Source organism: Frieseomelitta varia, unplaced genomic scaffold, assembly GCF_011392965.1.
Source record: "Frieseomelitta varia isolate USP_RPSP 00005682 unplaced genomic scaffold, Fvar_1.2 scaffold_89, whole genome shotgun sequence".
NCBI lineage: Eukaryota > Metazoa > Arthropoda > Insecta > Hymenoptera > Apidae > Frieseomelitta > Frieseomelitta varia.
The window spans coordinates 757,923-785,369 of NW_025110689.1; the positions used below are offsets into that span (position 1 = coordinate 757,923).

The 27,447-nt window shown below is 36.1% G+C and overlaps 3 protein-coding genes across 6 annotated transcripts; 1 reads left to right on the forward strand and 2 right to left on the reverse strand.

The window, feature by feature from the left end:
- The first annotated feature begins 484 nt into the window (after positions 1-484).
- On the forward strand, positions 485-19,333 carry LOC122537185 (unconventional myosin-Va). 4 transcript variants are annotated; one of them, XM_043670184.1, is made up of 22 exons: positions 485-1,150; positions 8,829-9,253; positions 9,679-9,979; positions 10,084-10,401; positions 10,813-11,301; positions 11,391-11,597; positions 11,834-11,956; positions 12,051-12,349; positions 12,633-13,251; positions 13,334-13,525; positions 13,596-13,958; positions 14,050-14,316; positions 14,396-14,498; positions 15,006-15,192; positions 15,298-15,330; positions 15,544-15,742; positions 15,818-15,911; positions 16,053-16,109; positions 16,377-16,547; positions 16,618-17,293; positions 17,358-17,640; positions 17,714-19,333. In XM_043670184.1, exons 1-22 carry the CDS (start codon positions 1,124-1,126, stop codon positions 17,831-17,833), a joined length of 5,553 nt encoding a protein of 1,850 aa, XP_043526119.1. In that variant the 5' UTR covers positions 485-1,123; the 3' UTR covers positions 17,834-19,333. The 4 variants fall into 4 exon arrangements, with proteins under 4 accessions (XP_043526119.1, XP_043526121.1, XP_043526120.1 ...); XM_043670186.1 differs by lacking the exon at positions 16,053-16,109; XM_043670185.1 differs by lacking the exon at positions 15,298-15,330 and having other exon boundaries at positions 486-1,150.
- Positions 18,967-22,340, reverse strand: LOC122537186 (T-complex protein 1 subunit epsilon). The gene is made up of 7 exons (XM_043670188.1): positions 22,108-22,340; positions 21,229-21,653; positions 20,968-21,160; positions 20,375-20,644; positions 19,901-20,086; positions 19,346-19,664; positions 18,967-19,275 (listed from the first exon to the last, which is right to left on the reverse strand). Exons 1-7 carry the CDS (start codon positions 22,213-22,215, stop codon positions 19,142-19,144), a joined length of 1,635 nt encoding a protein of 544 aa, XP_043526123.1. The 5' UTR covers positions 22,216-22,340; the 3' UTR covers positions 18,967-19,141.
- A 1,570-nt stretch (positions 22,341-23,910) lies between these two features.
- On the reverse strand, positions 23,911-27,447 carry LOC122537154 (prohormone-3). The gene is made up of 6 exons (XM_043670137.1): positions 27,293-27,447; positions 26,731-26,917; positions 25,855-25,981; positions 25,616-25,765; positions 25,289-25,377; positions 23,911-25,076 (listed from the first exon to the last, which is right to left on the reverse strand). Exons 2-6 carry the CDS (start codon positions 26,899-26,901, stop codon positions 24,933-24,935), a joined length of 681 nt encoding a protein of 226 aa, XP_043526072.1. The 5' UTR covers positions 26,902-26,917; positions 27,293-27,447; the 3' UTR covers positions 23,911-24,932.

Genomic DNA, 27,447 nt, shown 5'->3' on the forward strand with positions numbered 1-27,447 from the left:
GGTCCTCAAAACATGGAACATGACAAAAAGATTGGATTTGGATGTTCGATAATGGTCCGAACTATAGTTAATGATTTCATAATTGCTTCCAATTTTCGTTCTAACAATTACTAATGCTGTTCTCTTGCTCCATACTCAATCAATAACGTTGCACGAAAACGTGGAACATTTCTTCTTTTTTTAATCGCAGAGCACGTATTGTTGCACATCTGGTCTACCTTGTTCTTCGTCAATATCATTTGCAATATTTCTGTTTCATTATCTAGAAATATTGATAACGTATCATACGAGTAATCGATTAAACGTGTTCACGATGCCTGTTACGAGTACCACGTATTTTCTTGGAACTTTTCTTTCGTTAATTTTTTTTCGTTAAAACAATTTTCGTTCTCAATAACGAGAACGTTGTTAAGAAACAATTTTAATTAACAGAGCACGCGGAAGAATTCACCTGTGGTTTTCCCATTCGTCTATCAGATGGCGTGAAACTCGTAGTTCGATCGTCGAAGAGAGACGTCGATAGTCGGTGTAAACACGAAGAAAAAGGAAGGAGAAGCTCGCTTCGACTGGAAAACCGTGGTAGTCGTTGTGTAAGGAGTCGAAGAGGGGCGCCGAATCTAAACCCGATAACGAACCAGCTGGTGGCAGTGCCGTCGTACGACGTTTACGTGGAAGTACGGCTTTCGTGAAAATTTATTTTTTGACCATTCGCGGTCAGTGTCGATGATTTGAGCGGAAAGATTTCAAAAACCATCGGCACAGTGTCACGAATTCTGAGTTCGTGAAAACGATTTGTTTCTGGTTCTTGTTGCTTTGTACTGGTGATTTATATCGACCTTGGTGATTCTTGATCGAAACAGGGTAGAAGAAAAAACAAAAACAGAAACATGCCTTGACCGCACCTCGAGCAAGGTGACGTATTGTACAACAAGATGTATTGTACAGTTGAGGGAAAATCGCTGTGCTTGTAGCACGTACAAGTTACGATTGGACGACAAATGTCGTAGGTATTCTTATCTGTGCTGAGGTGTGTGTGTGTATGGGTGAAATCGTGTGTGCCTGTGGGTGCTGCTCCTCTCGCTTGTATCTGACCTGACCTAGGTGAGCACCTGGACCAACAACGATGACTACGAAGGAGTTATACGTGAAGGTACGAACCAGTTCAGTTTCTCAAAGCCATCGCCAGGTACTCCAAGATCCAGTTCTACGATGGCAACTGGTTTAGTAACACTGTGACAAGCATGTCTGTTGACATTTGCAATTACCTCTTCGTGAAATCTCTTCAAACCAGGAGTAAAGGGCCTCTTTCACTATCGAGCGGTATACGAAATGCGGTTTTACTTCACGTTCGTGTATCGAGTTAAACAAGTTTCGAGTATCGTGAGCCAAGTAAAAAGTGTAGAGAGTTCGTCGTTGTGTCATCGTCGAATTGCAAAATGAATTTCGATCGTCGACTGTTCTCTGAACATCTGTATGATTGTTACTAGTATTGCATGCATAATATTGTGCAAAGTTTATCTCGTTATTCGCACAGTCTCTTTGAAATTCCGAGTGAAAGAGTCTGCTCTGTTGTTAAGCAGAGTGGCAGAGAAGGTCTCTCGGTAAATATATTGGAATACAGTTTGTGTAAACATACTACATGTGAAATTTACCATGGGAGGTATCAAGATTCTGAAAAACAGCTAGATGCTCCTATTCCTCTTCCCGATTTTTCAATGAAAATATTGTAGTGTCGCTCTTTCATTCCGAACAAACATCCAGCGCAAGAGGATTGACCAAGATTCTATTGATCTTTAGTTAGTTCCTGGTATTATTCTCGTTTCCATTTACACGCGGATCTGTGTGCATAGAATTGCGATATCGATTACGTTTTTTCTTTCAATTTGGAAAAGGTAGGAAGCGGGTCGTTAAAATCTGAAACGAAGCAGACGACGATTTAGCAAAATCGAACGAAACTTTCTTCTTTTTTCGTCGCTGATGCATAACGTGCAAAGTTAATTGTTTGAGAAAATCATGGTACACATTGTGGACGATATATTGCTCCAATTAGTTGCAATTTAGTAGCAAGTGTCCATCATCGATCCGATTTTTCTTAAATTTCTTAAATTTAAGTACTACTTTCACCCAAGGTTTCTATTTCTTTCGATTTTTAACCCCAGTAACTTTCAATGGTTTCACGTACATAATGCCGCTTAAAACTATAACTACATCTTATTAATGACATTTGTTGCAAAAAAGAAATAAAAATGTGAATAATTATCTGTAGAGAAGTCCACAGATCTCAGTGACCTTTAGATATATTGTCAAGGCCAACATCCTGAGTAATGTCACTTACATATATATACGCTGCTCCATTTTAGTCTCACAGATGTACAAAAAAATATTTTCTAGTATTCACAGTCTTCGTTTAGTATTTACAGCCGTCAATATGCAATCATTACCATAAAATTTCATATAAATTATAATTTCTTCTACTTCAAATCGAAATCTAAAGTTACACGTATTATCATTGTCGAAATCAGTTTGGAATAGTAGTTCATATCTTGATAAATAATTGTCAAAAGTTGTAGAGGAACGACGTATTACATTTCTAATTCAGAGTTACGGCAGAAAGCAGCCGTGGAACGAGGAACGAACGAGCCTGAAAAATCCAGAAGTTCCTTTTAAAACAAAAATCAATAATTGTCGCGTGGAAGCTCGGAAGCTCAAGACCTAAATTTCGCTTTAAAACCAGTAAGTACATACTGCGACATCAGGTTGACGACCACGACAACATTTGTTGTATATAAACCAAACGTTTCTTGACAAGAGATTACTGTGTCGAAGCATTAGTTATGTCCTTGGTTGTGAAATATCGTTCGTAGTGTTCCTCGCGTCGCTGCTTTAAACCGTGAGTATTTATCGGCTCGAAATTGGCGTGACAAAAAGGAAATTTCGCTGGGGGCTTAATCACGATTCACACGTGAACAATTATTCATTAATCGCGAAAATTCAATTAAAAAACGAAAACTGGTGTACGACGTTCTCAATCAGCTGATAATTACTGTGGTTTGTTATTATGCGTGAGAATGTTGCGTAGAAATTGTACAGCGAGTGTAAAAACGATGCGAACTGTGAGAAATAGCTGGTCGACGAGAACACGGAGTTTAATCCAGCCCGAACCTGCCCCTTTAAGGTCGTGCCGTGACTCTCCATCTTGGCTGATTTATTGCCTTGGTCAAGTGAACTGCCGAGGGGGGTTGCCCGCGGTCGTATCGCAATTTTCGTCGTTCCTCCAATAATATTCATTTTTCAGTAGCAGCCGGGTGCTAAAACCAGCAATGCTAAAGACACGCGTTCGAACTACACTCGTAACTGTAAACGGGCATATGTACATCTATGGGACATCGGTAAAGTCAGGGACACACATTGCTCGTGCAGAATGCGCGTATTGATTTAGTCATCTTAGAGTCTTTGAGTTTTCACAATTTATAAAAGCGAACGGGAAAGTATGAATCGTGCACGAGCACAGTTTAGCTGTTGAAAAGCCATCCGTGAAGTGAATTCGAAGCGTATGGATTTTTGTTCCATCATCCTGTAATGACACGACGGTATATAGTAAACTGATGGAAGTGATACAACTCAAACAGGATTCTCAGGGAAAGCGAGATGTTATTTGAAAGCTTGCAAGACAATTATTTGTTAAACACATGATGTTGACTGAAGCAACAGAGCGCAGGAAACACTTCTCAAATATTAATTTTGTAACCTTTCATTTTTAATCTTTGAAATACTTCTTTGACGATCTTGACATTCTTCTAACACGGGATTAAATCATTTCGAACTGTGACATTTTCGAGACACGCGTGTAATATGATCGTAACGTTATTCGTAATTCTCACTCTCTGCGCGTAGCAGCACCAACGATAAAACATTTAATTTCGATTTTATTAATTTTTTTAGTTAAAATGCACGTAGCTAGATGAACTTTTGTCACGATATAACCAAGAATTAAGATATCGGTGTGAATAATCGTTGCAATAATCGGTCGATTATTACATAAAGGCGAGTGGCAAATGTTTTCCGAACCAGTTTCGACACATTTATACACGACAGGCGAGAACACGTAACAAAGTAGAATGTCGTCTAGGTAGGATGCCAGCCGGTTCGAGGCACAAGGAAATAATGAAATTATATTATGCAACGAGACGAAACTCGAACCCTGAGTCTCGATCGCGCCTTTACATTTAAAGGTAAGCTAACCCCATTCGAAACTGTTGCTCGCACGATCAGTTCGAGGAACGTGATCGCTGGACTTCGCTTTAGAACCAGGCAGTCCCTTTCTCTCGGAACAGAAAAGCACAGCGTCGTTGGAATAGGTCGTTCTCCTTGCTTCTCTTGGTGCTCCGTCACAAGGAGACGCAGCAGCCACCATCGTGGACGTAAGTCCACTCCGCGAGATTTTATCCTAAAGGTCAAGGAAGATTTCTTCTAAACTCGTTGTCGCACGTTGACCAGCAAGTTAGTAGCCGGTGTAACGATACTAAGAGCAACATGTTCGTCTCCCGTTCTTCCCCTCGTAATTTTTCCACGTTCGTAAATTGATTTCGCGTGCCTTTGAAAATGCATGCGTGTACCAACGCGCGAAGGATAAAGTTAAGGATAAAGTTAATAAACTTTAATTGGCCGGTGATGACAGCAATGATCGTGATATTGCAATTTAGCGTGGAACAAAACCGCCCGGTTGGCTAAATACGGTGTTGCGATCGTCCTTTTGTGCAGCCTCCGTGAAAAAAGGAGGATTCCTTATAGCAATCTCCCACGAAGGCATCCAAGTTTCGCGATCTTACTCAACGGGGACTGAAGGCATGAACTCGCATTCTCACGCTCGTAAACCTCGTGTTCGATGAACACTGTGCACGTGAATTTGCATTTTTAGCTACATTTTCCTTCGAATCACAGTATACGAACACGGTATTTGGACATAATGGAAATAATTTTATTACAGAAATATTTAACCGTTCAAATTCTCTATTATATTAAACCATCTTTAATTCTTTCTAATTATATATTTAAGATGGACTGCTCATGTAATGTATTAATTTCTTACAAAATACATACATCTTTACAAATAAAATCGCGATAGCGCTGGTCTATCTCATTATGGCTAATATGATTTCGAAACGTTTTACGTAACACACATAAGAGATTCAGAATTTCTATAAATGTTCGAATACTTTTATGCAGTCCGCTATAAATACAGCCCTTATAAAAAGTATTCAGATACTTTCGTCACGCTTGAATCAAACGCGATACGTTACTTCATGAGCGAAATGCACTCGGTTCTTTTTTTGAAAAACGCGTGGTATTTTTAGACGGTATTGAAGGAGAAATTATCGGGTGCGCAGGCATGCCTTCGACACGGTGCGATAGCTTTGCTACCAGTGTCAACGATGCCAATTTCAACGCACGTGGTGAGAAAGAAAAAAAAAACATATGTGGGAGGAAAACTTGACCCGGTTATTCTCAATAACGGAGAACCCGGCACCTTTCTCAGGAGCAATGATGTCGAGCCACAACGATCGATATCGCAACAACAAACACACGACGTCAAGCCGTTTTCATACGTAGCACGTTGCTCTCTAAATGTGCTCATACTTTGGATTAGCCGCTCGAAGCGCAATAACGCTAAACCTTGGTGAACAACGTTTCGCGATAAATGTTAAAGTTCACTTTCACGTGGCTCGTCAACAAAGATGAGAGAGATAGGCATGGAGAAATGTTAACAACGAACAAACAAGTAGAACGATAAATTATTCTCTGCATCGTGTATGTATGTACGTGCACGAAGAAAGACAGATATGATGTCAAACGTGTCTGCATTACCAGAATATGTATTTCCCGCCAATTGTGTTATGTTATTACGTTAGGGTCTTAATTTTCAAGAGAAAGGTTTCCGCAGTCCTTAGCTTTCATTTTGATCAATAAACGTGCAAAACAATCGGAAATACGCGTGCAGAAGATCTTCACGCATTTCAAAGCCAGTCAAGTTGTACGTATTCACTTGCCACGACCGTGTCGTTGCATATCTGGTTGTATATTTTGTGGGAGGAATCAGTGGCGAAATGATTCATTCTGGAGTGGTTTCGCGGCTGTAGATAAGATTATAGCTTCTATCTTCTCGTTCCTATAATTGCGTGAATATTAAACGTGAAATTCGGTGCTCGTGAAACGTCATCGTGCAATTAGGAATTTGTGCAATTTTCATCTTGAAATTGCCATTCTCAAACGGAAGATATCTTGAACTTCGAAGTCAATTTTTTAATTACATCCCACATTAGCGAGGAAGTTGACAAAACTCTTGCTTCGTGCTGTAAATTTACAGTCAGCTTGGTTTCATTTATCGCGGATGCAGTCGATAATATCGAAGTTGCAGCGTAGTAAAAAATTGCGTAGTTTGAATATCCAAACGAATGGTGGGTGGAACGCGACAGAAGCCGTAGATCAGTAGTTGGCAAAGCTCAGACACAACATGTGAGTGGACTGCATTCGCACAGCTGGCAAAGCTTCCCTTATGTTTCCACGATACTGTATCGAAGCATGTCAGGGGTACTTCCGTAATTATCTCTTTATCTGGCCGAGAAACGCAACAATACTATTTTTCAAATACATATTACATTCTGGAAACATTTTCCAATCGGTCGTTCGTACTCATTGAAAATAGTGGCCGGAAAATAGGCGTGAAATATTTATGAATGGGAACTAGAGATTTACATATTTAATTGCTAGTTGCGCAATCTACGAGAGCCGTGAGAGAAGTGGAGCGATAGAGGGGGCTAATTAATTCGAAAGAAAGAAGCGAAAGTCGGATTATTCTCATCTTTGAACTCGGCGATTGTCGTGCGTAGATTCAGCCGTGCGCGGTTCACTCTCGTTCTGACCACCTTTTCAATTAACGAGCCGCGTGAGAACCCGGCAGGATTTTACTTTTTCTATACCTTTCCGTGAGCAAGGCTTTAGGAGAGTAATCGTTATTTGGTACGTAACGTAGAAAGCATGGGAACTGTACTTCTTTGGTACACTTCGACGCACGAAGTCAGGCATGAAACCTGTTCATCATAGGAGAAAGGGTAGGATTTGCTAGGAATTAGAACGATGGGACGTTCTACAAGTCATCGACCATTTATTCTCTGAAGACTAAGGACGATCGAATAAATGTAAACCGAATGTACGAATAGAAGAGAATTTAATCGGTTAATTTCGAGCGTTTGCTATCATTAAGATATTTTTTTTTTCTGATAATTTCGGGCGAATCAAAACGTTGCAATTGCATGTGTCATTAAATTTTTTTCACTTCGACGTGTCGATGTATTACAGATTACATTTTTCGTGTAAGGTGTTAGCTTTCATTACGAAATTCGCGAATTGATTCGCAAAGATGCGTTTACCAGTAAATCGATAATTGTGCAATTTAGAGTCGCAATGTCAGCAATCAACTAACCTCGAAACGCAAAAATAAAATAACTGTGCTATAAGCGCAACGCAGCGTTAGTAATCATTGTTGAATTATGGTGTTTCGTTTATGGCTGAATGCCTAAGTACGGTGATCATCGAAATTTCGAGGTTGATCGTTCCATTAATAAAAGTATTCCAATTTGCGAGAAAGTTGCAATCGTTGGTTTAATAATATTTTAACGACAGCTCGTCGAGGTATCAATACGTTTAAATAAAATATCGACGCTGTTGAAAATTTAATCCCTTTATATCTTGAATCTCTATATATTTTTTTTCTTTTTTTTTATTTTCTTTCAATATCCTTCGAACGATATCTCGTATAATAGTTGATATAGAAGATTGAACAAAAGTTCACGGTTACTTTCTATTTCTTTCTAGGCATAGATGACTCGTATGTACGCGTGCCACTATTCTGTTTAAACACATCAGACGTCTCGATTGTATTTTTAATCAGTTTTCTAATGTCACAACGAAGTTCAAAGAAGACAGCAAACTTTACCGTTGCCCGATATTTTTTTTCAGATCACGTAATTCGTTTTTTGTCTGTACACTGTGCTTGATAACAGTACATTTTGGTATTTCGTGTGTCTCGTTTGGCTCGGTCGTGAGTCACGTTCAAGAAGCATTTCTTTGATACCGTTACGAATTTGTTTATCTTCTAAAGAAAATTACATTCGACGGTGTGGTTTCGGTTCTCTTCTTTCAAATTAATAATGTTACCATCTTCGAAATACCTTTCATCAGCTTTAAGAAAATTCTTTTTTAATTCTAGAGCTGATAATTTGATAGTTTTGGAAGGGAATTTTGAGGAAAAAAAATTTCATCCGGCAGTCGTATTTCAACTGTGAAATATCTTTTCTTCTCTGAAAATATTCTACTGAAAATCGATGATCTTTTTTCTCTTGACACGCCACGGAGGAACGTCTCGCGGTTGAAAAGTAATAACTACGTTCTAATGTGATAATCAATCTCGATTTGGCGCACTTCGCGTCGAAATCGATACGCTGTATCGCCGACCTCATTTTCGTACGTACCACTCGCAAAAAGCAAAAAGCAGGTCATCTTTTGAAAAGAAGGAAAATTAGACACTAAGTAATTAACTTGTACGAGCTTGCTCGTGCTGTTGAAAAACTTCCTACTTGGACTCCTCGTATCTTGAGGCGATTCTTCACCGTTGAACCGTGCAGCTTAACTTGTAAAACGATGATGACACAGCGCCAAGTCCACTACCTTTGCCATCGTAACGAACTGTAAAGTACCATGTTGATGCATAATAACTGCTTGACGCTTAATAAAAGTCAAACCAGAATGAAGGAAAAAATCTGTGTTTTTAGGGTGGTAGGGTATGGGTACCGCATTCGGAGAAGATTTGGGAAGGCGCGGTACTCCTGGAAGATTATAAATTAAATCAGCCAACCTTGAAAGTTCGTACGGATGATTCCAATCAAACAAAGGTCCTGGAGATCAAATCAGACTCCGATCTACCACCGTTGAGAAATCCCGACATACTCATAGGGGAGAACAATTTGACGTCGTTGTCGTTTCTTCACGAGCCAGCCGTTCTCTATAATCTTCAGATTCGTTTTCAACGACACTCTATTTACACGTATTGCGGTATCGTTTTAGTCGCCTTCAACCCGTACAATGAACTTCCAATCTACGGAAACGATACAATATGGGCGTACAGGGGTCAGGCGATGGGCGACTTGGAACCTCATATATTCGCCGTCGCCGAGGAGGCTTACACAAAGCTGGAAAGGTTGAGAGCTTTTTTCTACGCGGTTGTAAATTTTTTAATCCTTTGAGTGCTCGAAAAAGTCAGGCTTGAAAGCCTTCTGATTTGACGTGGGATAAAATTTTACGATTTTTATGTCAGCATTCGAAAAAGTGAAGTATTTAAAAATAATATTTTAAATTCATCAAGTAGATAGAGGAAATACAAATTTAATGTGAAAACTAAATAAAATGTGTCCCGTTTATTCTAAAACTGTTGCAGTAAATATGATGAGCAATTTTTAAATTCGTGTCACGAAAACTGTTCCTTTATTTGATTGTAAGAATCTTCATATTGTAATGTGTTGTTGCCAGTGACGTTAATCAGATCATTTTATGCAATCTCAAAGGATTAAAATAAAGTGATTAAAATGGAGCTTGGAATCTTTAAATGTTACGTGATAAACGTAGGGAAGGTCACGATCAATCTATCATCGTTTCCGGGGAATCCGGCGCCGGGAAAACTGTCTCTGCAAAGTACACGATGCGATATTTTGCCACAGTCGGTGGTTCAACGACCGAAACGCAGGTCGAGAAGAAAGTTCTTGCCTCTCTGCCGATCATGGAAGCTATCGGCAACGCAAAGACAACGAGGAACGATAATTCTTCGAGATTCGGCAAGTTCATCGAGATTCAATTTAACAAACACTATCACATCACCGGAGCCAGTATGAGAACTTATCTTCTGGAAAAATCGAGAGTCGTGTTTCAGGTACACTAACTGGTACACCTTCGTGTTCGTTCTGTTCTTTTTTTTTTCTTTTTTTTTTTCTATTAATAAAATGGACCAAACAGTTGAAACGAATGATTTTCTAGACTTACGAGGAAAGGAATTATCATATATTTTACCAAATGTGCGCAGCCTCAGCTCGTCTCCCGCACTTACATTTGGGCCACCAGAATAAGTTTCACTATTTGAATCAAGGAAATAATCCTTTGATAGACGGTGTAAATGACTTGGTGTGTTTCGATGAAACGATAAGCGCACTGACCATGCTTGGATTCTCGTCCAAGCAGCAGGATGACATGCTTCGTATTTTAGCGGCTATTATACATTTAGGAAACGTTCATATAGGAAACGTTGATAACCAAAGTTCGAACAACGAGAGCGATACCGAGGCTAGTTACATTCACGTAAATATCACGATTTTACTTTTACAACGGAAATCCATTCCGTCTTCCTCAATTAAAACGTTCTGTTCAACATATTTTCACTTTCCGAGATAGATGGAAATATTCGAAGTTTCCCGTGCTTTTCAGCTTTCGAGTAAGATTACACTGTACAAGTTAAATATTTTAAATTGGACGAAGAAAAAAATAGGAAGCACATAAAAATATGATAAACATTGCGCTATATTTATTTTATATTTTTTTGCAATCAAGACTTGCATGAAAAATCGTTTTACATGTTTCGTACATTATGTATTTTCGCATTCACAGTCTAACGATGAAATTTCAGTTTTCTTCAATTTCGAAATAGATGGAACGTTTTAATTAAAAAGGAATGTAATGACGTTCGATGTATCATGATTGTGATCTTTTCAGCCGTCGGACAAGCATCTCTTGACGATGTGCGAGTTATTGGGCATCGACGCGAATGCAATGCGAAAATGGCTGTGTCATAGAAAAATCGTGTCGATGAGAGAGGTATTTTTAAAGCCAATGAACGTGGAACAAGCGGTCGCTGCCAGAGACGCACTGGCCAAGCATATTTACGCGGAATTGTTCAACTGGATCGTGACTGGTATCAATAACTCGCTGCAGTCTCAGAACAAGCCCCAATGTTTCATCGGTGTCCTGGATATCTACGGTTTCGAGACGTTCGAGATCAATTCGTTCGAACAGTTTTGCATAAATTACGCGAACGAGAAGCTTCAGCAACAGTTCAACCAGCACGTCTTCAAGTTAGAGCAGGAGGAATATTTCAAGGAAGAGATCGAATGGACCTTCATAGATTTCTATGACAATCAACCGTGTATCGATCTCATAGAAACGAAACTGGGTATCCTCGACTTGTTGGACGAGGAGTGCAGGGTCGGTAATACTTTCGTTCTCCGAGTCCTCCTGAGTCAATTCGTTCAAAACGTTCGTCAGGTTTTTACACAGTAGAGATTTTTACGCAGATGCCGAAAGGTTCGGACAGTTCGTGGGCGGAGAAACTTTACTCGAAGTGCGGAAAATCCAAACATTTCGAGAAACCACGATTCGGAACGTCTGCCTTCTTGATTCACCACTTCGCCGACCTGGTGCAATACGAAACGATTGGGTTTTTAGAAAAAAACAGAGACACCGTTATCGAGGAACAGGTTGACGTGCTGCGAAACGGAAATGTACGTAAAATTCACATAACTCGACGCTTCGGACTGCGGTTACAGCGGATTGCGTGTTCTGACGAGCTATCGTTCTAACGAATCACGTATCTGAAGATCGAAATGCATACGCATACGGGAAAATCGACATGTATGATTGCTTCGATACTTTTCAGGACACGAATCCACTGTAGTCATAGTCCAGCGCATAGATATTATTTTATACAGAAAATTGTTCATGTCGTTTGTTGTTTCAGAATAAACTGTTGAAGAAATTATTCAGCGAGGAAGATCCGAAACTCATGGTACCACCGAACGTAAGAGTGAAAGTGTCCGCTCAAAAGCCAGTATTAAGTACGCCTAAGCAAAACAAGAAAACGGTAAATCTTTTAATGGGGTGAAAATTTTTCTTCGTGATTCTCTGTTGACAATAATTTTGATGGATAAACGTTTGTCGTTGCGCAAAATGTGCAGGTAGGTTCCCAATTTCGCGACTCGTTGAACATGTTGATGTTGACATTAAACAAAACTACACCGCATTACGTGCGCTGTATCAAACCGAACGATACGAAAGAAGCATTTGAATATAACCCGGTTCGCGCGGTGCAGCAGTTACGAGCTTGCGGTGTTTTGGAGACGATCAGAATATCAGCGGCTGGTTTCCCCAGTCAAAGAACGTACAACGAATTCTTCCTCAGATACAGATGCCTCTGTAAATTCAAGGATATTCGACGGGATGACCTCAAGGAAACCTGTCGACGAATATTGGACAGGTTAGTTACATTCACTTTCATTACCGTCCCAATGTCATCTCCTTTTTTTCTTCTGCAATAAATCTATCATATAAAAAATAAATCTTCTGTCGGATTATTCGGAAAAGTCATAGCGTTTCTGACTAATCGATTTACTTTTACAAAGAAAGATCTAATTGGATGTAAAATTGGATATAATTAAAAAATACATCGGGCATCATTTTCCAAGAAGAAAAATCTTTTTCACCATGAATTTACCAGACAACCCAATACGTTAACCTCACATAGAACGGAATTTCTTCAGGTACATCAAGGATGAAGATAAGTTTAAATTCGGCAAGACGAAGGTTCTTTTTCGCGCTGGCCAAGTGGCTTATCTAGAAAAGTTACGAGGGGAACGACAACGAGACGCTTGTATTATGATCCAAAAAACGGTGCGCGGCTTAATTTGTCGCAGTAGATACAGGAAGATTCGACGCGCTGTACTTGGTCTTCAAAGATACGGAAGGGGTTACATCGCCAGACAGAAAGCTCAGGCAGTGAGGGAGGAAAGGGCTGCGATAAAAATTCAAGCCCGTGTGAAAGGTTGGCTGAAGAGGCGCCGATACCTTCGGATAAAGCGCACAATTCTCGGCATTCAGACGTATGGCAGGGGAAAACTGGCGCGAGAAAAATACGAACGAATGAAAGATAATGCCGCGGCGATTGTAATTCAGAGATTCGCCAGGGGTTATCTCGTTCGAATGGCGTGCAAGAAAAAATTGAAGGATATTATAATCGTTCAGTCTTGCGTTAGAAGGCGCATTGCAAGAAAAGAATTTAAGAGGTTGAAGGCTGAAGCGAGAAGCGTGGAACACGTGAAATCCCTGAACAAGGGATTAGAGAAAAAGATCATGATGTTACAGCAAAAGATCACCGAACTTGTATGTTTTAACAAGTTTATTATTTAGAAGTCTAGAATAATTTTGATTTTAACGATGAATGTTGAAATTATTTGATTTTCAGATGAAAGAAAATCAGTCGTTAAAGAACGTTCAAAACGAGATGGTCGATTTGAAGCACAGATTAGAGGGATTGAAATCCGTAGACGCGGAAAATAAGAAATTAAACGTTATATTAATAGAGAAGGAAAGAGAATTAGAAAAGATACAGAATATTGTGAAAGTTGAGAGAGACGAAAAAATGGATATTTTACAGGTAAATAGATATTCTACAAGATATTTTAGAAAAGTTGTACAGGGAATTGAGTGTCGTATATTTCATTTAGGACAAAGAAAGGAATACACAAGAAAAAGAACAAGAGAACAGGGAACTTCAAAGTGAAATCGAAAAGTTGCGAAAAGAACTTTCGGTAGCTAACGAGAAGCTGAAGAATAATCAACGCGGTGCTGAAGAGAATTTGAAGCATCGTTTGGAACAAGAAAAAGATCTTCTCCTGCTGGATCAGGATCAGGATCGTGGCGCTTATCAGAAATTATTGAAAGAATATCATGAGTTAGAGCAACATGTAGAAATATTAGAACAGAAACTTGCTATGCACGGCCCTGCACACTCGCGTTCTCTCAGCAATGCTTCCAGTAGTAGTGGGCAAATCGTATCTACGGAACTTCCACAAGACGATCAAAATATTGTAAAATTATCTTCTATATACTCTTATTTAGATTTAGTTTATTTCCCCAATATATATAGTTTAACGTTCCCTTTGATTTCGTTCAAATAAGGATCTTGGTTACGGGTCGGTAAGATCGACTGCTCCTTCTTCGACCTCTTATTCACGATTGGAAACGATTGATTGGAATCAGCAAAGATCAGATAGTCCACCCGAAACAAATGGTCCGGCTCACGCGCCGGTAGATATCGGATTAGTGTTGAAGCTTCAACAGAAATTAAAGGACGTTGAGAAAGAGAAGGGAAGATTAATCAGGATGGTGGAAGATTTGGAACGTGATAGCCCTGAAGAAAGTTCGAGGATGCAAGATACATTTAGGGTAATTCCACGTGCGAAAAGTCGACCTATCGAAATGATAATCACTAATAACTAATGACGATATTAAAATTATTTTGTAGCTTCAAGAATTGGAAATGGAAAATGCTCAGTTAAAGAAAGATTTAGGTTCGTTAAGAAAAAGTGTTTCCACAGGCCTAACTGGTGCACAGCAGAATCTCATGGGTAATTTGTTAATTTACATAGCTAAGGAATTTTTTCATTACGTGCTTTACCGAGTGCTATAATATTTGCTTACTTTTTCTTCAAAAAGTGTGCTCGTTTAGTCTAGTTATAGTTAGTTTACTGTGTTATATTTTTATTTTCCTGCTGTACCATTAACTAAAGCTAGGTTTATAAGATGTACAAATACACTGCGTCCTCGTAGATTTTGCCTCTGCTTCTTGCTGTCCTTTATCTGCTTGATGTATTCACGTTAATGTTAATAAAAAACATTTTCTGTAAATCTTTCTTTAAAAACACTTTATACTTTAAAACTTTAATACTGAATAGTCACAGCCCATGTCATACTTTCCGTTGTTATTATTTATAATGTTGAAAGCAATAAAAAATTTCAGAAGACATTCGCTTTTCTTTCGCACGTTTCTCATTTTATTCTTATATCAAATAATTATCTAAAAAAGATAAGATAAATAGATAAATGAGGGATACGATAAGTAATTTCTATTTTAGGACAATTCGATGCGCTTCAAGAGGAGCTTGAAAGAAGACGAGAAGAGTGTATTCAATTGCATAGCGTGTTAGCAGATAATACGCGAAGAATGAAGAGCTTAGGCTCGAATTATGGCCGCGATGTGGATATTATAAACGAAGACGGGGAATTAGTGCTTGCTTTCGAGACTCAGAAAAAGATCAATAGGTATTTTGAAATTTTCTAAATTGTTTAATTTTTTTTCCACGGAAGGGAGATATTAAATCGTATCTAATCGTGTTTTGTCGTTTGTGCATGCACTTCAATTTTCAGTAGTCTTAAGACAAAGCGAAAGGCCTCGAGAGAGTGAGTTGAGCAGATATTTTGCAGCGATTAATCAATGATCCATCTAGCGACCATTACGCCTTTCAGTCGCGATAGATCAGCGAAATTTGTCGAACATTCATTACTAAATATCTCATTTGTTCATCGTGACTTAGCGCTAGTTCTTACGACTTTTGATTGAACAAGTTTATTGGGAAGAATATATGAAATGATCTTATTTATCTTTATTTAAAGGCAATTAGAAGATGAGCTTCAAACGAAGGAGAAAGAGTGGCGAGCACAGAGGGATGAATGGCGTGCGGAAATCGATAGGTTGCAGGAGGAAATTGAGAAACAGCAGAAATTGCTATCTGTGAATTTGAACAAATCGCCACAGACTCAAACTGAGGCATATATGCAACACGAAATTGCTAGGCTTACGTCCGAAAATTTGGTAAAATTAGTGCCAATAATCAAGTGAAATAAAATGTTAACATAATTTCTGATTATAATATTAAATTGAATACAGGAACTACAAGAAAAATATGATAAAATAGCAGAAGAATGCAGGAAATTCAAAAGACAGTGCAAAATACTTGCGAAACGTCTGAGAGATGCCGGTTGTAAGTATAGATTGCTAAAACTAATTAATCCAAAAATAAATTTTCTTTATTTATTTCTAAACGACATGGAGGGAATAGTTACATAGTAAAAGTTATTAAGAAATAGTATTAAAATTGTGTAATATTTAAATGCTTTCTAAGATGAGGGAGACGATACTAAGGAACATAAGGATCGCCCTTATATGACAAAGGGCGCTGGTGAGTGCATGGTCCAATGTTCATTGCACTTCTCGTATACCATAACTCACCTTAATTCTTATAAACTAACATCTATCGTATTATCACTTTAAATTCTAGAATTTTTTAAATTTGATTGTCATTGTATGAAAAAATTATATTGTTACGTATTAAGTCTTTGTTTCGAAAATTATTCCATACATTCCTGATTTTATTTACTTTACATCTTTAGATTATTAATTTGTTCGCAATACGAAAAACAAAAAATATTTAATACTTATTTTACAGTGCCAGATACAGCAGAATCTGTAAGCGATTCTGCGATAATGTCTTCCACTAATCATTCAGGAGATAATGGAAGCAATTTGCCAGCTATCCGGAAGAAAGAAAGGGACTACGAGGGCATGTTCGAGTTTAGAAAAGAAGATATCAATGTGATAATACGTCATCTCGTTATCGGTAAATTTAGTTCATTTTACTTATTTTGAAGGTGCCAGTATCCTTTGAACTATCATAATTCTTTTTCTAGATTTAAAACCTAGAATCGCGGTGACATTACTTCCTGGTCTGCCAGCCTATATACTTTTTATGTGTATAAGGCATACAGACTGTATAAACGATGATGAAAAAGTGAGATTGTTATTAACGGGCTACCTCAACGCTGTAAAACGTGTAGTCAAAAAACGCGAGGACTTTGATTCTAGTGTACTCTGGTTCAGTAACACCTTAAGATTGTTACACAGCATGAAACAGTATTCGGGAGACAAACCTTTCCAGATTGAAAACACTCCAAGACAGAATGAACAGTGTCTTAGAAATTTCGATTTAAGCGAATATCGGGTTGTATTGAGCAACGTGGCGCTTTGGATTTTCAATAATATTGTAATGAATCTTAAAGAAAGAATTCAGGCTCTAACGGTTCCTGCTCTTCTTGAACACGAAGCCATATCAGGCCTGGATTCTAACAAACTCGGTCGACCACGATCGTCCTCCATGGGAGAGGAACCAGAGTCAACTCAGCAAAAACTTAACAAACTTCTCGAAGAACTTACCTCAGTGTATAAAACTCTTCAGTTTCATGGTGTTGACTCCGAGATCGTCGTACAACTTTTCAAACAACTGTTTTATTTCATGTGCGCTAGCGCTCTGAATAATTTGCTTCTAAGGAATGAACTTTGCCACTGGACGAAAGGCATGCAAATAAGGTTCGTAAAAGTTACAAATTTTATTAAGAAGTGTGAAGTTTAATTAACATTGTGTCTTCTTTAGATATAACTTGAGCCATTTGGAGCAATGGGGAAGAGATCGGAAATTAGAACCAGCATCCGAAGCCCTTCAGCCCATTGTACAAGCTGCACAGCTATTGCAAGCTCGCAAAACAGACGAAGATGTCAATTCTGTATGCGAGATGTGCAACAAATTAACTGCAAATCAAATAGTAAAAATTCTAAATTTGTATACACCAGCTGACGATTTCGAAACGCGCGTTCCAGTTTCATTTATCAAAAAGGTACAAGCCAAACTGAGTGAACGTGGTGAAAACAACGAACAGGTAAGTTTGAAATTCACTTTATGTATCTTATAGTTAATAAAGGAATAATTAATCGGTAATGAATCTCTTCCAGCTGTTAATGGATCTTATGTATTCGTACCCAGTAAGATTACCATTCAATCCATCAGATATTCGACTAGAAGATATCGAAATACCAGAAGTACTTCATTTACCCATGCTCAAAAAGGTATAATCATAGGAAAAAAGAAATTTAGAGGCCCTGCTGTGCATATAACTTTTAGTTGAGTAACAGTCTAACGAATAATTGAATTCGTATAGCTTATTTATTAAAAAAAAAAAAAAAAAAAAAAAAAAAACAAAGAAAACAAAAAAAGACAAAAAAAAACGAAGAGGACGAGGAGGAGGAAGTAATTTAAATTACTTTGGTCATAATAGATAACGCATCGAGAGGGGTCATTATATTTTATATATTTTTTTTTACTCGTGTAATTTGTATTTTATGACTCATCATTCCTATTCTTCCGCGTAAAAATGTCGATTTAACGAATCCGTTATGACAGATTTTCGTTATTAATGTATAGCGATTGTACGTCAAGATTTAAGGACGCTGTTGATATAAGGCTCTGCTGGGGCTTGCAATTTAAACATCTGAATTGAATGAAAATATTAGACGTACATAAGAATAGTGAGATATGTACAGGAATACAGGAATGCAAGTATATACGATGAAACGAAGTGCCGAATTCTGTATCAAGATACAGAGATGTTGTTATCGAGATTAAAGATGTTTAAGAAATGTGTTTTACAGTATTGTTAGTCTATCAAAAGTTATGGCAAAATATTGCAACTCCAAGCATGAACTTCATGCATATAATAAAAGAAATTTATTGTGTAAAAAGAAGGCGAAAGAGATATAACGTTATGTTGGAATAGATTGTATATTTTGTGATAAAAGAGGAAGATTATCTATGATCTGGTTCCTGCAGGCCGAAGGCAGAAGATATTGCAAAAAAGAGAGAGGAAGACAAAGGTATATATGTGTTATAATATAATTTATAAATCTGCAAGCGATTGTATTTTGTGCCATTTTATTAATAGAATGTTACTAAATTCTTTTTCTTACATTCATCGATCTACGCTTATGTTTATGATCTGTGAAGTGATTTCTCGAAGATGAAATTCCCACAACTCGAATTATGTAAAGAATATCTGTGTATGCAATTATACCTTGACTCGATGTGACAAATTTATTTGTTCCTATGATAAAAATAAAAAAGTATCGTTGACGGAAACATATGCCACATTTAATCAATGTATTATACATACGATTAGTAGCAAGAGGATTTAAAGAAAAGTAAATTTTGGTGAAAGTAAAATTATTTATTTACTTAGTCATGCCGACGCATAAATTATGACGATGACAAGAAGTTAACTAAATTTAATACAATTATTAATTGAAAACGTGAATGAAGCTCAAAGCGAAAATGAAAAAATGTTAAAAAATCCAATAGTGCAAGTATCGACGTAAAAAATAAGCAATTTAGGCAGCATCGCCGGCATCATTTGGTGAACGTATGTCATCGATTTTAAGTATCATCTTGACCAGTTGTGTAGCCAATAGAATTTGTTGTGTTTTACTCGTTAATGTTTCGATAACGTTTTGGACTTTCATATCTGAAAGAATAAATAACTATTTATTTCTAATTATTACAATAAAAGACAATTACAATTATTCGATGCATACCGAAAGTACCATGGTTTAGGCAGTCTACGCCAAAGGCAGGATTTTTTTCAGCCAACTGTGCTGCTTTAATGTCAGCTAAAGTATTTACAGGTGAAAGACCAGAATTTTCAGCAAGTGCCATTGGTACAGCTTCCAGAGCTTCGGCAAATGCACGGAAGGCATATTGTTCCAAGGTGCTGATCTTATTGGCTTTCTCTGCACACGCAAGGGCACAAGAAATTTCGGGAGCGCCTCCTCCATATAAGATCTTTTCATTTTTTATTACATTACGAACTGTACACAGTGCATCGTGGATAGCTCGTTTTGCTTCTTCAATAATCTAGAAATTGAAATAATTTATAAATCTATATACGTGTACTGAACAAATGAATGCAATAGTATATAAAATTGTAGCATTAGCAAAAAGAAATTTTAATTAAATTAAGTTTAAATTAAACAATACAATATGCTAATGCTTTTTTCTTGCAAGGTGTCTGGTCAGTTAGGTATATTTGAATACCGCTGAAATTCTCCTTGCTTTTAGTTTTTTTTACAAGAACTTTAAGTATTACTTACCATTTTGTTCCCACCGCGAATGAAAATAGTAACTGCTCGAGAGTTTTTGCATTCTTCAATAACAAGCATTCGATCTTTAGTAGTACCAAATGTTAATTCTCTAACAACGCCTGCGTGGCCAAGTTTTTCTGATGTTAATTCTTCGAAGCGAGGAACAATACGGCCACCCGTGGCAATAGCTATTAACTGAAAATTTAACATCCTTTTTTACCGATGTCACTTTTCCTTTTTTTTTTTATATATAATTAATAAGGAGGGAAAAACCTGAGCCTTCAAACTCACAACTTTTGATCATTAGATCTAAAATAAAGATAATTAACTAATAAATTTAAAGGATCTTTATCATTTTCATAATAGAAAACTAATAATTAGATCCTAAAAAATTAGCTTATTATTTTCATTTTTATTCATTTATTATTTGCCATCGTTAGGCATGAATAAAATGAATATATAGTAAGTAGAAACAAAACTTACTTCAATTTCTGGACCACCAACCCATCTAACCGCAGGTAATTCATTTTGAAGAAGAAGATGATTTGCTTCATCATCGAATCCCCATTGACAAATAGCAAGTGTGGTACCAGCATTTTTAACCCTTTTCACCATCTCGGTGAATTTTTCTTGTTCGTATTCACGTAACGCTCTATAATCATCGACTGAGGTGACATCCAGCTTGTGTTTAGTTTTTGGCTTAGGTGGTTCAAATGGGCATGTTAAAATAGCTAATTTGACATTTTCCAACCTCTGTAATATAAATTTTTCTTTAATAGATATTTTTTTGATAAAATAACTTATAAGAAAAAAAAAAAGATAAGAAAAGAATGCCTTCAGCTCTCATAATCCTTTGATCATTGAAGCCACTGTAAAAATCCAATTATTAGATAGCCACTTAAACAGAGACTTTAACTTTTTCAATAATTAACAAAGTAACCAAAGAAACAGTTACAAGTCCCAACACTAAGCAAGACAAAAAAATAATCTGTATCTTTACCCTTCTCTGATTATGTTTGTCATCATTAGGCAGAATAAAATATATAAAAACAGAATATAGTACGACTGATTTTTACCTTAGGCATTTGAGGATGGCTAAAGTCTTTATCAATAACAACACCACGAACTAGAACAGTATCTTCTAATCTGCCTCCAACTTTCCCTTCTATTTTTATTAATTCAAAGTTCACATCACGGGCAATAGGATCTAAAACTGCAAATACAGCATTTACAGCTATTTCTGCCATTTGCCTGTGACACTTGTTGATGCTAAAAAAAAATAAAGGTATTACTTTTTCTTCTCTACATTAAATTCAAATAATGTAAAATATAATTACATTTTTGAACCCAAACTAGTCATTGCAATTTTTATGTAAGGTTCCAGGTTGTCAGGGCTACCTTCGAAATCATGTACAATCTTTTTTAAATGATCTGTTGCACATTTTGCTGCCATTTCAAAACCATCTGCTATTCTAATTGGATGAATTCCTTTGTCCAATAATTGCTCTGCTTGTTCTAACAGAGCACCTGCTAAGACAACTACACCAGTAGTACCATCTCCAATTTCATCATCCTGAGATTGAGACAACTGAACCATTAACTTTGCAATTTCATGGTCTACATCCATATTTTTTAAGATTGTTGCCCCATCGTTTGTTACAGTAATATCGCCATCAGAACTGACCATTAGCTTGTCAAGGCCCTTGGGACCTAATGAGGTTTTCAAAATATTGGCTACATCACGGGCTGCCAAAATATGTGACTGCAATCAAACAATTACTTATTAGAATAACATTACAACGATAAATTTTCAGGATTTTGTTGGACTTATTCCATGATTGGATGAGATCTTCTTAAGATCTCCTTATATGGGCAAATATCACCATCATTGTAATTCATTCAATTTTTTAAATTATTTAAATATTAGAATCATTAAAAAAGAATGACAAAATAAAATAATATAAAATATTTGCAGATTACAATTTAAGATATAAATATATACATAATATTAGTTGAGATTATATTGCAATATTAAAATCAACGGCCGAGCCCAAAATGTCGTCATTACTGTTTCACGTGGTTGACCTAATAAACCTTCAACGTTTTTAATTTTTGAATCCAGTATAATTATGAGAACATAAAAAAAAAAAAAATTATTACTACTTCTTTTAACAGATGCATAAGAAAATTGTTCAAAAAAATATAAATTTATTTACCTTGATAGCATTAATGCCGGTTAGACGTTTTTGCTTTTCCTGATTACGGAGGATAATAAAAGGCCGACCATATTCATCAAAGGCCACAGTGCCAGGTATTGCAGTCATTTTGTTTGTCCAAAAAATTCGGACACTAAGTTTAAAGCGATCTCAATGAAAAGAGTGTCCCTACAAACTTACGTTTCTTCGTCGTCAAAACTACGCAACCATTTTGTTCCTCATAGCGGATGTACACGAATACGTAGTGCCATCTATTCTGGAATGTTCTAGGTTTGGGTTAAGACTTAGGAGAGGAGGGAATTTGAAAAGAAAAATTAATACTATAAGGAAATAGTTTGCAAATTTTTTTCTTAAACATTGATTAGAAAATCAAATAATTAGGAAGATCATTATTTCAATCTCTTACCCTAGAAGATATGCAAATTGCAAACTCTTCTACTGCTTATTCAACTTTTTTTGTATTTTTAATAAAGTTTATCAGTATAACTATTTTTATTAAAAGAGAATATAAAAAAATTTTAATAAAAGAAGCGGAAGATATTTTTACAGAGAATGATGAATAAATAAACGAGATTTAACTGTTTTATATGCACCACAGTTTATTTCACATTAAACTATTATAACTCTGTTATTATAATCTTGAACATTACATATATATAGTTATACACATATAATTATCTTGGAATTAATTCATTTGATAGAGGTACTTTTGACTCCAGACAGTCCCTCAATGAGCCGTACGTTTAAATAATATGACATTTCCTATTCAAAATCTCCACGCTGGAAAGAACTTACTATTCTATGATATGTATCAGTTTCATCAATTAGTTCATTTTTATTTCTTTGGTTCTTTGAATAATATTAATCTAAATAAATCAGAGAAAAACAAAGATAATAGTCGTAACAAGATCAAAAGTTTATGTAATATAGATACTTAATCGCATATCATAAGTCTTAATTAAACTTATATTGCAAATTACTCGTGTCGTAATCAATTCAACCCTTGTGAGATGACGTACGCACGACGCATCAGAGGGTAGTTATATTATAGACATACGTTTGCGGAAAATATATGAATACTATATAAATATATAGCGTTTAGGTATACATATCGATCAAAGATAAAAATATAATTTCAATAAGATATATCTCATAATAACATTCACATTTAAAACTTTCTTAATGGATTAGGCATTCACATAATACGTGTTAGAATTCCTTTATACGATAAAAGGTCAACATTAGAAGTATAATATCGTGTAACTAGAAATATGTTCTCTTTGTGTGTTTGGACTCTCAATGACTAGCATTAATAGCGTAGAAACGAGGGGTTGTCCAGATTTCGCAACAGGTACTTTACGCATCAGAATGTATTTCACGACAGTGTTTAAAATAACACCGCGTCTCTCGTGATTACAATTGTAACATTTGCTTTATTCATATTCTTTATCTTTGTAATTATATCGACAATTAACACATCACTTCGTCTTATACGTCTTATACGTCATTTAAAATCACGATTCTAACATTTAAACATAACGATTTTCATATATATATTGTTTTAATTATATTATATTATATTTAACATTACGATTTTAATCAACACTTAACGAAGCGATCTCCGAGGTTTCAATGTTCAATAGAGCGATTCCCGCGATTAATAATAGAACGATTCCCATCTTTAATCAAGTGATTTTCACATTTAAATCAATTTTTCTACTAACTATCTAAGTACATCTCTAATAATTTGGAATATACGCTAGGTAAAGCAAAATTCATTGCTGCATTTTTCAACTTTTTTTTTTAGATTCACGTCAGTTAGAATGCTTTACTTTCAAACTTTATCATATGACTTAACGATAATGCATAAGTTACATTTGTTAAACACCGACGAAGACCTTTGAAAATTTCTATCCGTATGATTCACCATTAGATCTACCACATTTATTTTATATTTTAATACCGTTTCGATAACTCTTCCTCGTTTCAACTCGTTCTCATGAAAAATATTCCTTTATCACTGATATATCAAGGGTGTCTGATCTCTGTCTTGAGAACCAGGAGAATTAAAATATATTTTATTCTGTGTGTGCGTTTGAGTATCTTAAGAGTAAATTTAGGAAACTTGATTCGAAGACCTCTTGTCTTTGTTAATCACTGAAAAGTGAAAATAGCTTTTGTCGTGTACAGGTTAAAATAGGTAGAAAGAATTTCTACTTTTAAAAAATTTCAAACAAAATTTTGCCAGTTACATATCACGGTTACTATACACGTTGTGAAGTTCAAGTTTTCTAACACTTTCATCAGTACCGTTATTTAGATTCCAACTATTCAATTTCTATACATTTTACAAAATTTCTATCTCTAATATGTTTGATAAAATAAAAAAAAAAAAAAGAAAGAAAAGGAAAGAATAAGCAAGAAAATAAGACTAGCAAATTGTCAGAAAGAAGGAAACTTTTTCTCTTCTATCACACACCCTACGCATCATTCATCAGAAATTAGTATCAATCTTTAAAGACACGCTGCATAATGTTTCTCATTAATATATATAGTATATCTTATAATTATATAAGACGGACTATTCTGATATGTATCGTATTTATCAGTCGTAATATTTGGAGGAAAAGAATTGAAAAGTGCGTTTAATAATCTCCCTGCTCTTCGTTATCCTGACAGGCGAGAATTACGAACATCAAAACAATTTAGGGAATTTTGAAGTAATACATATATTATTATCCTAAGTTTCTCAACGTAATGAAAAGAGGGATTTGATTCGTGACATTTCTTCCATTCTCACCAGTACACGAGGAACAACGAAGCTCTTAGGCGAAGGCAACTCGTTTAAAGATTCGATTTCCTTGTCCAGTTATCCGTTTCTCACCAGAAGTGTACTGGACGACAGATTTTATTTGGTCCATTGCAACTGGTCCGATGCATACTAGAGGATCTTTGAAATACGAACAGACCTAGAGAAAAAAGACAATAAATTCGTAACAAGTTGTTCGTAATATTTTCGAAATTATTCTATCAGATCATTCCACGAGAAATATATTTACATGCATTCTTCCTTAAAAAATTCTTGATATCTCAATCGATTGATTAAAATTAATTATAATTGATCATATTGCTATCTACAATCTTCTTAATTAACTGTAAATTCTTCGAAAATGTAAAATACCTTTCTCGGCGTTTGTCGATGACGTCTTTGAAGTTGACAGCACAAACCGCGGCTGATGTCGCATTCCCCAGACACATTACACTCTTCATCTGCAAGAATTAAAGATAGAATGTCCTAAATTTAGAAATTGAATATATATATATATATATATATATATATATATATACACATGATTTTTACATAAGAGAGTCTGTTCCTTTGACGTAATCGTTTGTGAATTGACCTTTATCGATTATCTCTAAATTCCTGCCACGTAGGAGACACATATTTACTGATATTGGCGCATCGACAGCATCGACTTTTATATATTTGTATATATGTACTTACTGTACAATTTATTCGAAGTCACTGGCGGCTGACACGAACGAGTCTCGCTGCCGGCAACTTCGGCGCACATCAAACCAGTTTCACAGTCGTTATCGTTTCTACAAAGTTCACCCTGCTTCTGTCCCAATTCGAAAACGCAATGGCCAACATCTATAAATTCAAAAGGAATTATATATGATAATACAGTATTTTGATTATCGTCTTGGAGTTATTTGAGAGCACAAAGGAGTGACAATTACCTCCATCAACGTTTACGCAAATGAAAGACGAACAACAGTGTTCGTTAGCCGTACACCTTCTTTCATAGCATGGTACAACCTCTTCTAAAGAGTCGTAAGAATATCCATAGCTACTAGCCAACGGACGCTACAGAAAGAAATAAAATATCGGCAATTAGTATCATTCGATAGCGTTATTGAGAACAGAGCAAAACTGGCTTTTTTATTTTATTCATAAAATATTTTTCTAACACACTGTTGTGCCATCGTTCGGGCAGTAAAGATGTAAATTTAATTCATACTTATTAGCGATTATAGAAAAGATAATTTTATTATAGAATAATGGTCATATACTTGGTACAATATATTCGCTAGTTATTCATCTGTGGTCATTATTTATATTTTATCGGAATTCATTGTTATTGCTTGTAACTGGTAATACGTACTCGGTACGATTTGCATAACAGTGCGTTAATAAAGTATTAGATTATCGATATATGTAATTTTTCGTTTCAATTTTCGCTAGAAATTTTCTTACAAATTTTTTTCTCTTTGTTACAGAGAAAATGAGAAGATTCGAAAACTGCAACAAGGTTAATATAATACATTTTTATTACAACACAAGTTATGCAGACTTAGCACTTAGATTATTTTAGAACAGATTTCCCGATTTTTTTCTAGTAAAGGCTCGTAACGAAATTTTGTTGATTGAATTAATCATTAATGTTGAAGAAAATTTAATGATGGAACTCTTATTTTAGAGAACTAATTGCGATATAAAATCGCTTACACATGAAAATAACATATCGATCGTATACCGGTCGTACTGCGGCAAAGTTGCAACAGTTGTTTACTGTGTATAAGGACATGTCGATATTGAAGAATCTTCTTTCATACCTGATACAATCCTGTTTTGCTCATGTGATCACCGTGACTACCATAGCCAAGATTTGATAACATCTCTGGGCTGAAACGATTAAAGAGACCACCCCATGCCTCGACACCAAGGTGCATCGTGCTCGTTAGAGCAATTACCAGTGCAACACACGTGTACATTTTTTGTCTCATGCCGCTATCTGAACTCCTGAAATTTAACCAGTTTTTAATAATTCTTTCTTAAATAAAATTTAGTACTGCGTTATACTAAAATGAAGTTAATTCGAGGCAAGAAATCAAGTTTTTTTTACTACAAAACCATGTAACTGTTACAACATATGTCGTAATTAAATTCTCATCGAAAAACAAGCATCAAAAATGGTAAAAACTGCAAAGAGGAACAATAGTAATTTTTTTAAAAAATGTATTACTAAAATCTTTTTGCGCAGGTTAAAACAATTTAGTTTTATAAAGTATTCGTTTTTAAACGTCGTCGAGGATCTTGAACAGAGTGGGAGAAGAAATGTTCCTAGATAGTCTTACGCAAGCAAAAATTCGAGAATAAACTTGAACTTGAACTTACAGACTTTTCCCTGTAGCTAAACTTAATTGATGTTTCTAGGCAGATGGATCTGGAAGAATCAGCTTCCTCTCAGGATCAACAAGTCCTCAACGGAGTTTGCTGGAGGACTGAGTCGGAGCCGCGCTTGCATTGGCAATCTATACTCCTACGTTGTT

What these genes read in the sequence shown, in the direction of transcription:
- LOC122537186 (XM_043670188.1), bottom strand. Translation starts at nt 22,215, where the DNA reads ATGACTGCAATACCTGGCACTGTGGCCTTTGATGAATATGGTCGGCCT. An exon ending in CCGGCATTAATGCTATCAAG is followed by an intron (nt 21,654 to 22,107) that starts GTAAATAAATTT and finishes GTTTGATTGCAG; the next exon opens with TCACATATTTTGGCAGCCCG. An exon ending in CCTAAACCATGGTACTTTCG is followed by an intron (nt 19,276 to 19,345) that starts GTATGCATCGAA and finishes TTATTCTTTCAG; the next exon opens with ATATGAAAGTCCAAAACGTT.
- LOC122537154 (XM_043670137.1), bottom strand. Translation starts at nt 26,901, where the DNA reads ATGAGACAAAAAATGTACACGTGTGTTGCACTGGTAATTGCTCTAACG. An exon ending in TTGCGTAAACGTTGATGGAG is followed by an intron (nt 25,766 to 25,854) that starts GTAATTGTCACT and finishes TTGAATTTATAG; the next exon opens with ATGTTGGCCATTGCGTTTTC. An exon ending in ATCGACAAACGCCGAGAAAG is followed by an intron (nt 25,077 to 25,288) that starts GTATTTTACATT and finishes TTTTTTCTCTAG; the next exon opens with GTCTGTTCGTATTTCAAAGA.
- LOC122537185 (XM_043670184.1), top strand. Translation starts at nt 1,124, where the DNA reads ATGACTACGAAGGAGTTATACGTGAAG. An exon ending in ACGTGCTGCGAAACGGAAAT is followed by an intron (nt 11,598 to 11,833) that starts GTACGTAAAATT and finishes TTGTTGTTTCAG; the next exon opens with AATAAACTGTTGAAGAAATT. An exon ending in GGATGCAAGATACATTTAGG is followed by an intron (nt 14,317 to 14,395) that starts GTAATTCCACGT and finishes ATTATTTTGTAG; the next exon opens with CTTCAAGAATTGGAAATGGA.